At 40.3% G+C, this 14,190-nt stretch overlaps 1 protein-coding gene across 2 annotated transcripts; it reads left to right on the top strand.

The window, feature by feature from the left end:
* Positions 1-462: 462 nt before the first annotated feature.
* ap1ar (adaptor related protein complex 1 associated regulatory protein) lies at positions 463-12,556 on the top strand. Of its 2 annotated transcripts, none has more exons than XM_079509923.1 (10): positions 463-697; positions 1,497-1,545; positions 1,641-1,667; positions 1,838-1,860; positions 1,957-2,053; positions 2,637-2,738; positions 4,495-4,559; positions 4,976-5,049; positions 5,310-5,432; positions 9,686-12,556. In XM_079509923.1, exons 1-10 carry the CDS (start codon positions 627-629, stop codon positions 9,955-9,957), a joined length of 903 nt encoding a protein of 300 aa, XP_079366049.1. In that variant the 5' UTR covers positions 463-626; the 3' UTR covers positions 9,958-12,556. The 2 variants fall into 2 exon arrangements, with proteins under 2 accessions (XP_079366049.1, XP_079366048.1); XM_079509922.1 differs by having other exon boundaries at positions 4,492-4,559.
* Positions 12,557-14,190: the final 1,634 nt, after the last annotated feature.

Genomic DNA, 14,190 nt, shown 5'->3' with positions numbered 1-14,190 from the left:
ATTTCGCCAATCGCCACTATTGATTGATTGAAATATTTATTGCAATTTGCAGAATTACAGTACATTTCAAGCACAAACTCAAACTAGGGCCCAGGGGGACGAGAAAAACAGGGGGGGCGAGAAAAACAGGGGGGGCAGTAGGCCTACTTGAACTCTTGAATGGTTGTTGGTTTAGGTGCATCAGGACAGGACTGTGCAACTGGTCAGTGGTCACATGTGGGCAACTGGACGAGTGGGCTGCGCATCTGAATTAGGATTCGTGTCCACATTTTTTTTTCTTTTTAACTTTACTTAGCAATGCATGCTGCTTTGCTGTTGGTACAGTACAGTACAGTACAGTACAGTACAGTACAGTACAGTACAGTACAGTACAGTACAGTAAATTCGCTTGAGACGGGTAACTCATCGTCAGTAGGGGGCAGTATACGTACATTCACCCAAGCATAGAAGAAGAACAGAAACAAGGAAGTAAGAAAAGTGGACTGACTGTAATAATTATTTTGACTTGTGGATAGATGTTAAACAACAACTACACCCTCAACCCTAGATCGCAACCAACATTTGCCTTCCTAAGATTAGATAGCTGGCCCAGGCAGCTATAGATCATAGTGATATTTGACAATGCGATGGGTAATTGCTGGGCATTCTGTGCTGGATTGTTTAGAAGAGAAGTCAACAGGATCCAGAGAGGAGGCGGGTGAGTGAAACAGATCATCATCATCATTAGCTTGGTAAAGTGAGCTAGCCTGCAGCCTGGCTGTCTGTAACAAGCAGCATCCACCCGAGCCTGTTCTCCACTTGCTGCCTACGTGTAAGTTGCTAGTGCTGCTTCATGCTTCGTTCGTTGCGCCGCGACCGTGTCGCTAGCCGAGAGAGGAAAAAGGCAGATCATTTTGGGGTGAAAGTGTGCTAGCTGTGCCACCTTATTAATAATAGCTGTCACGACTCACCAGAGGGACGGCCGTGGCAGTTCCCTTAGGTGACGTCACGTGAGCTTGTATTTGGGCATTGTGTGTGTGTGTGTGTGTGTTGGGGGTGTGCTGGTGGTGGTGGGGGGGCATTCAGCATCAAGGAAATCAAGAAAAGACCCCACCCATATATATTGACATACAGTACAGGGCTGTAGTAGACACACGAGAATCAAAGGCTTCTTAAAGCTATTTGTTTTGTATAGCAGGCAGGTTGACCTTGGATAAGTCTATTTTGATATTTGATCATGAGGAGTTTGGGTTTCATTTCAGTTGCCATTTGCAGTCTGCACTTCAGTTAAAATGAGTAGTAAAGGTTGGCTGTCTAAATTGGCCTTTATTGGCCCATTAGCCAATGCCAGCCTAATGATACTTAGTCTGTTACATGCATTTTATTTTATTAGTTTTCTACCGACATAACTGTACACTTTATTATTATAATTTGGTCGCAGTGTAATCCTGAAAAGTGAAAGGGTTTTAAAAGCTCCTTTAAGATCATTTTGACAGTCTTGTCCTCTCATATTACAGGTCAAAATACTTTAGAAGTAGCACCACTGGAGAACATTATACTATTGAGGTAGGAATTAATAATAATTATTATATATTCTTTTGTAACTTTTTGTCATTATGCCTCATTTTATTTAACTAATTAATTTCTCTTTGACTTTGCAGTTTGAAAACCTTGTAGAAAGCGATGAGGTAAGTCTGGAAGTCCTTATATCAGAGAATAACTTCTGAATACTGTCAGAGAGGTTGAATACCTACAGTAGTAGCATATCAATCAAAAGACAGCAGTAACATATTTTATAATATATTTATTCATTGATAACAAAAAAACTTTAAATATTGTATTTTTTGTTTCATTTCAGGAGAGTCCTCAACCCTGTCCAAGGTATGTAAATTGTGAAGATTTATATTTGTGGCATTTCTGTAGATCCATCATCATGGCCAATCTTTAACATGTCATTTATTTTATTATTTTTGATAGACCAATCAGTGAAGATGAGCTCAAGAACCTCAGAGAACAACGTTATGCTGCAATTACAGACGAGCAAGTCTTGATAGACCAGAAGATACAAGCAGAGGTAACCAACCAACCATGTGCAATAAAAGAGTGTTCTACTAGCTCAGTGGTTCCCAGAACATGTGCCGTGACTCATGTCCACTGTCCAGGTGTTCCTTGGGACTTCATGACAACCACAGATTATTTTAGTAATATTCAGTATACAACCATAAAATAAATTATGGATTCTGTTTTACTATAATCATACTTTGTGCGCACTCATTTCCCAAAACGGATAAAATACATATAATTCGTTTTTGTGTTTTTTTGACAAAATGTTAAACAGATCTACAAGCTCACAATGAGCTTGTAGATACACTATTTTTGCTACAGGGGTGACTTGAAATTATGACTTTCCCATTGGTGTACCTTGGAAAACCACTGAGTTAGCTCGTATGTTTCTCTCTGTATGATTCAATGCATGCATTTTGAAAGCTATGTAATTAGACAAGTATCACGAGAAATTAGTCCCCATAATTTTCTTTTTGTGTTTGACCTATTTCGCTTTATTTTATTTTATTTTTAGTTTGCAGCATTGTTTCTTTCAGTTTCTTAATATTTATGTTCTATTTTTGTTTTGTATTTGTTTTGTTATTTCTGCTCAGTTAGAGGCACAAGAGGAGAAGTTAAGGATAGAAGAGGAGGCTAGAAATGCCGCCCAGCGTGAAGCAGCCAGGTTGGCACGTGAGCAAAGGTTGAAGGAGGAGGTGAGGCAGCACCACCAACCTACTGCTTGACTAAAACAGCTGCTCTTAACTAGCCTTGTCACGATCATGAACTTGGTGATTAATTGTCATACAAATAATTGTGATTTAATACTATTTAATTGTGTATTTGTCATTGAACATTGGGATATGTTCCCAAAAATTGCATTTCTGTTTGGCTTTTAGGATTTGTAAACAGAAAATCCACAGCAGGGCAGATTACTTACATTTACAAAGAAATGAGTGGCATATTTAATAACTTTATGCTTTCAATATTAAAACCAAAATAGCACACAATGCGTTGTGAGCTTGTAGATCAGCTATTGTTTTTGTATCGTTGATGTTTGAAAATGTATGAACATTTTTCAACATATGACGTGTCGATTATGCAAAAATCATTGTGATTATGTAATAATTGTGATGGGCTTAACTCTAACTCACTTGGCCTCTGTCTGGTCTATCCAAAGTCCTCGCATCCTCAGACCAGTCTAGCATAACATAGCATATTCTGTCTTAAATGGCTTAAATTCATCTTTTTTCCCCTTTCTTTTTGAGGGGTGCTAGCCCCTCCTATATACAGCTTTTGTCCTCACACGTCTCAATATTTGCCATTTGACAATGAAAGGAGAAATTAGGTCAACTTTCTGCCAAATATGACATAAATTAAACATCAAAACATTAAACGCCGATCCCGACGGCCTTTACTGCATGTCTTCCCCCCCATCTCTCTCCCCATTTCCTGTCAGCCTACTGTCTGTCCCTCCATAAAATATATAAAATAAAGGCGAAAGCCACAAAAACATAAAAAAAAAAAAAAAACATTAAACGTCATTGACAATGAAGGGACAATTTACGTCATGTAGACGAGCAAATCGGCTAACCAATCAGATCTTGGTGGAAACGCTTGGCCAATAAGGGACCACCATTCTTGATGTATAATGATGATGAGCGCCCCTCACTTCACACGGGTGTGATTCTTTAACCTTTAAATCCCTAATATTGCATTGAGGTTTAATTCATTAATTAAGATTAATTAAATCTTGGCAGTTTTTATCATGACTTGTATGCCTGTTTCATAATAAGCACCTTTTTGGAAGCTACTTTTAAATGAAGTTGCTCACTGTGTTGGAAATAAAAACGTCTGGGTTTCCGAGGCTACTCACCGTGTGACCGGTGACACAATAGGGAAATAAAGAAAATGCTTAAATTCCACTTTTTCTGATTCAGCCTCAAACCATCTATCCCAAAATGTTATTTACAGTCCAATGTGGAAATAAAGTGTATTAGCAAAACTGTGATGCCAAGTTGACCGCATTATTATAATTTGTTTTTTTATAGTTTTTCTTTTTTCAGTCCCAAACGTATTTATTTATGCTTTAAGCTTTATGCATTACTACTACTATGCAGTATTATTATTTGATGGTAGCGGATGAGGACCTTTATTGTTTGTTGTTTTCCTGCTTTCCACTGCTTCTCTCCCACTGCTTTGTTTTGCTGAGCACATTTGCTTACATGTTGATGTTAAAAAGCCTTCATATTGGGGTGGCTCAGCCAGTTAGTGCTCCTTGTGAGCACAGGGACCCACATTTTAATCTGACATCTGCATCCTTCTCTTGCATGTCTCTCTTTCTCTGCCCTTGATTTCCTTTCTCACTACCCTGACATAAAATAAAGCATAAACATCTGAATGGTGTTAGTTTTAGAAATTGATACATTTTTCATTCTCTGATTTGAATGATGTTTTTCTTCTTCATAGCAGCTTGTCACCCAAAGGACCAGGGGCAAAGCAGATGGTATAGCTGGCAGTGAAAGTCAACAAAACAAGTATGTTTTACTACAACACCTCACATATTATTTTACAGTTTCATATTGAATTGTTGAGTGTCATCTAGAAATCTCCTGACTAAAGCCTAAATTGACTTCAATACTGAAAATGTGTGTTGCTTGCATTTGATCAGAGCATACTGCAAAGTGTAAACTGAAAAGCAAAACCAGATTTTGAACAGTTTTCAAAACATCTATGTTGTCAAAGTAAACAGTTTCAAATAAGATTATTACTAAATTCAAAAGAAAAATGATTAGGTAGAGTTATAGAATGATAGCTAGAATTTGCTAAATTGTTAGATGCAATTCTGTTTGCCCAACCCATCTAGGACAATAGATTGGTCCATTGCTGAATGGAGCAGGTTTGTTCATTCCGTGTTAATTCTCATCATGGTATGTGGTAACCCGTTTCCCAGACAACCTCGTGGAGAAGATTTTGATGTCTACCTTCAGAATGTGAAAGCCCAATCAGAAGCCTTCAGGAGTAACAGTGAGTGAGCCACAGAGGCCTAATTACAGTCAATGCAACCATGATTAGTGTATGCAGTGTTTGGTTTGTAATATGATTGTGTATTAACTTAACATCATTATGGAACCTTTTTGACTGTCTATCCAGTATTAAGATTCACAAATGTACAATAGTTGAAAACATAATTTATTTAAAAAGAAATATATATATATATAAGCTGATGTGATGTGTAGCTTTCTTTGCAAACGTACAATACAAATAAAGTCAATTACAATTATCAGGGCTGTCATCCGAGACAAACGTGGTCACTCCCAACACGGAGAGCAGCTGGGACTTCAACACAAAGACCCGCTCCACCAACGATGATGGAACCTCACTAGATCTAGAGTGGGAGGATGAAGAAGGTGGGTTGTTTCTCTTACTCGGGGAAAGTTTCCTAACTCCGTTGTTGATTCTACTGCTCTCCTTGAGTGTCGCCCAACCCTTTCAACGTTTTTGTAACCCATGGCTAAATCTTTGAATTAAATACCAAGCTTATTTGCAGATGTGAGAGTGACAAGATTCAGCCCTATCCCCTTCATCTGTCTGTCTGTCTGGGTCATGTGATGTCAATGTTTTACTTTTGGAGTTGTGAGTGAATATAAAAAGGCATGAGGCAAAGGAAGTTTTAAAATAAATAACTGTAACATTACATTGTTACAGTGCAACCAGAGTATACAGGCTATATGGAGACAAATCTTTGGACAGTGAACACTTCAAAAAGTACCGTGCCATGTTATCACTAGGACAAACATGATGTTAGCTTACACTAGCGTCAACAAAAGCTGACCAAGTTTTTCTTTTTATGTAAGGGAGCAGGAATTGTGGGGACTAGGGAGAGAGGAGTGGAAATGGAGGGAAAGAAACAAGATATTGATTGACACTTCACTGCGTCATTGGAACACTGTTAAAGCCAGCTCAACATTGTTTGTAATTGGTAGCACATCATGCCTGTCAGGCATCAGTTTCTAGTATGACTTGTAGCCTGTTGCTTTGTCGCTGCTACTTTGAACGCTGCATAATATATTGCAATATGTGTACACAACCCTCCCCAGCTCCAATGTGATTAAGAACAGATCAGAGATCACTCTCATTCAATGTTCAATCTACATGTGTGAACTACATGTGTGATTGTTCATTCCGTTTCAATTATGCATGTATCATCAGTCAATCAATAGTTGCGATTTGAAATGTAATTGTCTTCTTAGTCTTTAGATTGGGGGTAAGCCCTGCGACATACTAGCATCATGTCCATGGGGGATACTACTGACTGATAGGTCAGGCGATGGACTCCTGACCTATGGGTCACATGATGACCATTGGTTCCCAAGGCTATTTAGTATTTACTTATAGCTGCTTAATGCTTTATGATCACTTTGCATAAGTAAGCATTGTGATAGCATTGCTAAGTTGACAAGATTGTACCTGAAACTGAAAAGTAATGGCATGTAGGAGTTGTACACGGCTACAGTATGTCTACAAAGTGTCTGAGCATGCCAGCGTAGTCTCAGGAAAGCTAGATCAGACCTGTGTGTGCATGTGTGGAGAGATAAGAGACTGATGTGTCTCTCAACCCATATACACATTAAAACTGCAACTCTGTATCTTTCATGTACTACCAGGCTGAGATTCGAACCGGTTCCCTCCCACACAAGTGCTGAAATGTTGACCATTGAGAAACTGAAGATTTTCTTCAGGCAGTACCACTTGTCAACCAGTAGTGGTCATATCAGGGAGACTGGAAATGCTTATGCAATTCTAATAAACAGAAGCACATAAACACTACTCCCTTAATATTGAAACCCAACTGCTAATGTTCAATTCACCTGAACTGATTCAGCCTGTACTATACTATAACTAGAAAAAAATGCCCTTCTGGGCACAGGTCTTCACCAGGAGAGTGTGTGTGTGTGTGTGTGTGTGTGTGTGTGTGTGTGTGTGTGTGTGTGTGTGTGTGTGTGTGTGTGTGTGTGTGTGTGTGTGTGTGTGTGTGTGTGTGTGTGTGTGTGTGTGTGTGTGTGTGTGTGTGTGTGTGTGTGTGTGTGTGTGTGTGTGTGTGTACCATGATGCTGATTTGAAAACTGTCAAGTGGCATTTCATCCTCACCCTAGTGGGAATATGCTAGCCTGGTTAATAAACCAGACCGAATCAGCCGTTGGCAAAAAAAAGTTGCCTACCAGCGGATTACGGTCTGGCGAGGCTCAGTAGCACGCCTCTTTCCTACAGCAGAGAACAGGTCGGACCAATCGGGACACAGTATGCAATATAGGCGGGATTTGGTACAGTGACGTTCAATGCTTGAGACCTTTGACTGACAGTAGCTCTGACCAATTGCGTCGAAAAGAAAATGTTCCCCGGGAAATGAAATCCAAGTGGAGCCAGCCCAGACTGATATACCGCGACAGTGTTGTGTGATATTAGTCTGGCTTATTAGCCAGGCTAGGAATATGCATGCACAGTTTCACCGCAATCGGACGCTGTGATGAGGAGTTGTGGCCATTTGTACAAAGCGGGCTACTCCTGAAAACTTTAGAAGCCAATCAGGATGGATTATGAGAAATCAAACAAACCCGTCTTGATCGCATGACTATAGAGAGCATGTGTACCGATTTGCGTGAAATTTGGATTAAAATCTGAAGGAGTAATATTAGAAAATGTGTTTTACATATGTCAGCCTCCTGGTGGCGCTATAAAGAGCAGATGTGAAATATTCCAGGCAAAGGTTTTTCCTTGGCCTCTAGGGAGTGTGCATACAAAGTTTTACACCGATCTGTGCAGTTAGAGGTAAAAACACTAATTGGCCAGTTATAGCGCCACCATGAGGCTGAGTTGAAAATGTTCCAGTGGCATTTCTTCCTCGGGAATGTGCGTGCACAAATTCACGGAAATCACACGATGTGTTCATGATTTGCGCCATTTTGTTTGAAAAATCTGAAAGACCCGTTTTGTTGAATGGCTCTAGAGAGACTGTGTAGCAATTTGCGTGATGTTTGGACAAAATCTGTAGGTGTAATGTCCAAAAAAGTGTTTTGCACAAAGCGGCCTCCTGGTGGCGCTATAAGAGGCCAATGTGAAAACCTTGGGGCAGAGGTTCAGCTGTGGCATTCAGGGAGTGTGTGCAGAGTATGGCTGCGATCAAGCCAATGGTGCCGGAGATTAGACGGATGGACACACACACACGCACACACGGACGGACGGACGGACGGACGGACGGAGTGCGAGAATAACCCCCTTCACTTGGTTTGGACCAATGATGTCAGCCATGACACCATCAATCCAACAAATCAGTGGTTTTCAACCAGTGGTCCGGGGACCACCAGTGGTCTTTGAGGGGGCTCCAGGTGGTCCCCAGCTAAATGATGGAGAGTTGGAAACCAAATCCAAAAAACCAAACCTTATTAGATCTTTAACTCTTGAGAGTCCATTTGGTTTCATGGTATGCTCTCTCAAGAGTTAAATTATTGTTGAACACCTGTATTATTCTACTTAATTTACAAGAAGTCTACACAATTGGAGCATGTCAAATAATTCTTATTTTGATCAACGTCTACCTTGTCTCTCCTATGGTACCATACAGCATAGAATTGTGGACAAAATCTTATCCAATGACAACAAAACATTCTATAGTTTTGGGTCTGCGAGGCTAAATCTCATGAAATGGTCCGTGGCTTAAATAATGGGCCTTGATATGAAATACGTTGAAAACCACTGCAATAAATGATGGGCAGCGCCCTCCCAAACATTTGTCCTGCATGGTAAGTCTGGTCAAAACAAAACATGATTCAGATTTAAACCTATAACCAATGCAGCCGTGCAGATAACCGTGTTTGCTTTTGAAGTGAAACTGTAAAATAAAAGCAAAAAGCACATACAGAATCATTGGAAAACAAAACTGTTGAAGCCTCAGTTGAAACCATAAAAGGACAAAGGGTGTAACTGCATCACTTACTCACAGAGACCAAATACAACCACTATGCAGTGGTTATCCTTTTTAAGGGGCGAGTCAAGTCTATGAAAAAATAATAATAATCACACCCGTGTGAAGTGAGGGGCGCTCTTATCATCATACATCACATTCAGACACACAGACAGGGACAAATCATGATCTCCTAGTGGAGATAGCAAATTAATATACACAGCCAGGTAACATAAACAACATGGGATCAATATGCAAAACAAATAAAAGGTTGAAAGAGACCACAAGATGGAGAAGCGTGAGTTCTCTCTCTGGCAATCCACCATGAAGGCTGGGGTTATTTACAACCCCCCCCCCCCCCCCCCCCCCCCCCAACAGGCCACATGTTGACAGAGATAGGGAGGCATGGCAGACCATCTGTACACATTGCACAATGCACATTCAAATATGTATCTCATATGCGTAAGCCCTTTGCATGCATCTCACGTTGTGATATAATCACAAGCTCTGAAAGGAGCCAATGGAACAGGCATCTATGGTTGCTAAAAACGTGTATTCCTATTGACATATGACTAATGGCAGATTAAATGACAAGCCATTGTCCGGCAATATGTATTAGCCTCTTCACACAAGTGCATTTCTCGCCCTGTGTATTTTAGGTTTTAAAATGAACTGTCCTCAACCATACCTGTCTTTTTATAGGAATGAACCGAGCAGTTCCACCATGGGAAAGGTCTCGCACAGAAGAGGACATCCTGCGAGCGGCCCTGAGGCCTGGCAGCAAACAGATGACCAGCGGTCCTCCCTCAGCCTCTGAGGACTCAAACGCACTGGAGTGGGAGAATGACTTTGTAAGTACCCACATGGAGGACAATGCTGACTCCGAGTTTGAGGGGTTCGTCAATCCTGTCCTTGACACACCCTCCGAAGAGGCGCTGGACAGTGGCCTCAGGTTAGACACTCAAGACAGATAGTGTCTGGTACCAAAGAATCCATGACCTAGTGCCCTCTTCATAGCAAAGCCCACCAGCTTTTTGCCTCATCCAACAGAAATGTTTTCATTGCTTTGGGACTCTGGTACTGTGTGAATATGAGGACAGACACAACAATGTAGTGACATAATGACAGAGATAACTCCTTTTTTTCAGTGCCTTTATTTGCTAAACTAACCTACCATTTTACAGATGGCAACTTAATTGATCAGTTTGCCGTTGTATGCTTCATAACTGCAAGTAGTAATTGCTGCAATACAAAACATCCAGGTTAATCAATGCTTATAAACAATTCACCATTTGCAATTGCAAGGCTAGTTCAAAATAAATTGTCTATCATGCAAGCATGAAGATCCTATAAACGGTGCAATGTACTAGGTTTTGGAAATGGCTATTTGGCCTTCATGTTCTGTAGTCATTGGTCAAATATACCCATTACATAATGAACTTGATTAATGTCGAATCAATTATTTAGATTTAATTTTAGCAGGACCATTTAAATTTGTATAGTTATTACATGATCTCTATCATAATAACTGAGCACAGCATCTGTTCAGAAGGTGAAGAGAGGGGAGTAAGATCTTTTTTTTTGTTTTTAAGTTATGTAAATGTACATCACAAATGTACATTAAATAAGTTAATCATAATAGCTGCTGTGTATCCTTTTGTGTCTTTATGTTGGTTTGTATAAAGCCCATTGTGTTGTGTTAGCTTGGAAATCAGTTACTTTCAACAAGCGACATGCAACATATAATTTAGATTTAGGGGTATTACGTGCACGCCTCATGCATATCATCTTGCACTATCTCTGCTCTTTTTTTATTTTTTTATTTCTTGCCATGACATTCCCTGTTGTCCTTTTAAAACAAATAACTTATTTTTCCTAGATCAACTTTGTTGTATTACCCCATGTATAGTAGTCCCTGTTACTGCAAACCTATTGTTGGTCCAGGAAGAGTTTAGGCTTCCACACGTCTTCTCCACTACACATGAAGGGGGGGGGGGGGGGTAAAGCTCACTGCATACTAGCTGACGTCAAGTATGTAGCTGACTGTGATAACAATGTTGGGGCGTTCTTGCACCTCGGATGTTTTACTAACCGAAGAAGAAGGTTTGGACAGAACATTCTGTATGATTTTGCATGTGTTCAAGGTGGGCTTGATGTTGTTTCCACATTAGTTTTGAAGAAACATTGGCTCAGGGGGCTAGGAGGTGCTAGTCTCACGAGCGAACCTCTGGTGTAGTAGGTACAAACGCCTCTGTAATCCCTCTCTGAGTGACCATGCTTAATCCAACCTGTCACTGGAAATGGCAAAACCTCTGTGACAAAATTTCCACAGCACATAGATAGATTAGATAGATATCCAGTTAGTAAAACCACTTGTTCCAGCCCTGGCTGTACACTGCTTCAGTGGCTCGAGTGGACGGAGTGTTGCTAGGCAGATTCATTGAGCTATATGGGCAGATTACTGAGTGGACGGGGTCTGGCGCACTCAGTACTCTGAACTCCGTTCTGACTGAGGCAGTAGAAAAAACATTCAACCTCTCCGAACTTTCTTTGCATCATCAAGACCTTCCAAAAAAGGAAAAAAGTTCATGCTATTGCTATCTCTCCCAGTCCCTGCTGACCAACCTGTAGGATTCTCTATTGCAAACACGGCCAATTTTATTCATTGGAGTGCCTGGGGCAAGCCGAAGGCACTGTGAAGGAATCTAACTCCAGTCTCCATGGTACCACCCCGCAAATTACAAATACTGAGGTAAATTACATTACGTGGCTGTCTCCATCACGTGCATCTCATTTGCGCTGAAGCAAAGATCTAGACAAAAAACATTCTGTGTACTTTCCCTTTCTGCTTTTTCTCTGTGAACACAATTTTGTTATGACTTTTATATCACCATTATCATCATTCCAGCCCTGACCAAAACTGTAATGAGAAAAGTATTACTCAACAAAAGCATCGCTGTGACACTGGACAAACGTTGTGACTGTTTATGGTAAACATTTAAATCCAAGACTTTTCACCATATTTAGTGACACTGTACTTTCGCATCATATAGCTGTATCAAATGGAACCTTCGGTCCCATACTTTGTATTGTATGTGAACTAGTAATGCTGGATCTAATGCTTCTCTACCCAGGGATATATTTTCACTGTAACATACTGTACTGTATTAACATGAGTTTTAGCAGCATTTTTTCAAAGCAAACTTGTTCTGCTCTGTATTAAATGGGTGCAGATTTCTGTTGCATTTGAATGTGTTGTTTTCGATAGATGACATTTATTGACAACCTCAACAGTTTCTCATGCATTGTTATGATGCCAATGAGAAGAAAGGCTTTCTGAAATATTACTTGTACATTACTGTTGGACACTGTGGAGGATTCATGCATTATTTTACTAAGTTATCCATCTCTGTTTCATAGCATGTTACGTCAAAATGAAGTATACCTTTAGGATTTTGAATAGTCTCTTCATCGATTTTTGCAGTGATTTTTATGATTTCTGGTCAATCATAATTTTGTTCTAAAATAAACTACATTCCTTGTCAAAATGACTCTGAGATGGAATACAATGTTTGTCTTGGGTATCTCTGCGATATTTATGATATAATGTAATTGTTTTATGTTTACTGATAATCTAGATTCTAGAACATAACATGGCGTTTTAGTGACAGTGGGTGCTGGGTTCAGAGCAAGGTGTAGTGTAGGTGTAGTTTGAGAATATGTATAGAGAGCCAAATTCAGACATATTTTATTGGTACAAAACAAGACAATGGTGGATTTATCAGGTCGGGTCCATCATGGATAAATGTTAAAGTTGTGGAAAAATCATGTCTCCTCACGCATGATTTTTCCATTACTTTTTTTTCCATTTTTTGTGTGTGTGTGTGTGTGTGTGTGTGTGTGTGTGTGTGTGTGTGTGTGTGTGTGTGTGTGTGTGTGTGTGTGTGTGTGTGTGTGTGTGTGTGTGTGTGTGTGTGTGTGTGTGTGTGTGTGTGTGTGTGTGTGTGTGTGTGTGTGTGAGTGTGAGTGAGTGAGTGAGAACTATCAGGCCTTTACTATATCACAGATAATGAGAGAGTAGACAGCTAGGCCTGATTTGGGAATTAATTTGCCGATTTGGGAATTAATTTTCTCAGAGGTGTTAAAGAGCTGGAGAGACAGGGAGACCCCTGTTACTGAACAAACACTCTAGCAATGATTACTATCAGAATATAGAAAATACTTTCAACAGAAATATTGTTTTAACCATAAAATATCACTTACAGGAAGTTACAGCTAACTTTAGAAGTGGTACCTTGCATGGTTGTACCCTGCAAAGCCATGTGGGCCGAGTGGCCACATAGAGCAGGGGTTCTCAACCCGTGGGTCGCGACCCCTCGAGGGGTCGCCAAATTATTTTGGGGGGTCCCCAAATTATTTAAAAAAAAAAGAAGGGGGGGGGGGGGGGGGGGGGGGGTTATTATTTATTTTTTTGCAACTGAATGGCTGTAAAGTGGAAATGAAGAGTTTACATATAGTACACATAGTACATGCAGTCATGCATACACCTTCCCTAATGATGATGGTTTCAGTATTTATTTATGGTGTATTGTCTCTATTATTAAGGTTATTGTAGCAGTCAATTTATATTGGGGGTCGGGAGGGGGCGGGGCGGGGGTCCCAAGACGTTGCCAAAGCATTTTCGGGGGTCCCCGGCCAAAAAGGTTGAGAACCCCTGACAGAGTGATCTCATAAAGGAACATTTAATTTGAAGTGATATCATTATATTACTCAAACCTGCACTTGGACTTGGCCACTAAACATCTTTCTCTCCCCATTTTCTTGTAAAATTCTTATGGAATATTTACAGTTTAGGCTGTTGCTGAACCTGAACAAACAAAAACAAAACGCACCAATTAAACCTTTGTTAGGCCCCTTAATTGCTGTTTTTGTTCGACACTAAATATATTTCATGAAGGAGTCAAGATTGTTTTCAAAAAAGTGTACAGAAAGTGTTAAAATGATCGAGTGGCCACATCCACCAGTACAAGTATACCTGGTTTTCACAGTAGCACCACCCATCTGAGCCAAAGCCATGCCCACAGGCCCCACAGCTGTTATGTGGTGATAATGGGGAGGTGTTAGGCGAGAGGATGATTTTAGTGTTTCACTAAAGTGGTGTATTTCGATTGGGCCTTTTGACTCAAAGGCTTTCAGCTTTCAGGAAG

This window comes from Electrona antarctica (genome assembly GCF_951216825.1).
Source record: "Electrona antarctica genome assembly, chromosome: 1".
NCBI classification, from domain to species: domain Eukaryota; kingdom Metazoa; phylum Chordata; class Actinopteri; order Myctophiformes; family Myctophidae; genus Electrona; species Electrona antarctica.
Note: the sequence above shows the minus strand (reverse complement) of the source record. Positions and strands in the feature narration are given on the sequence as shown.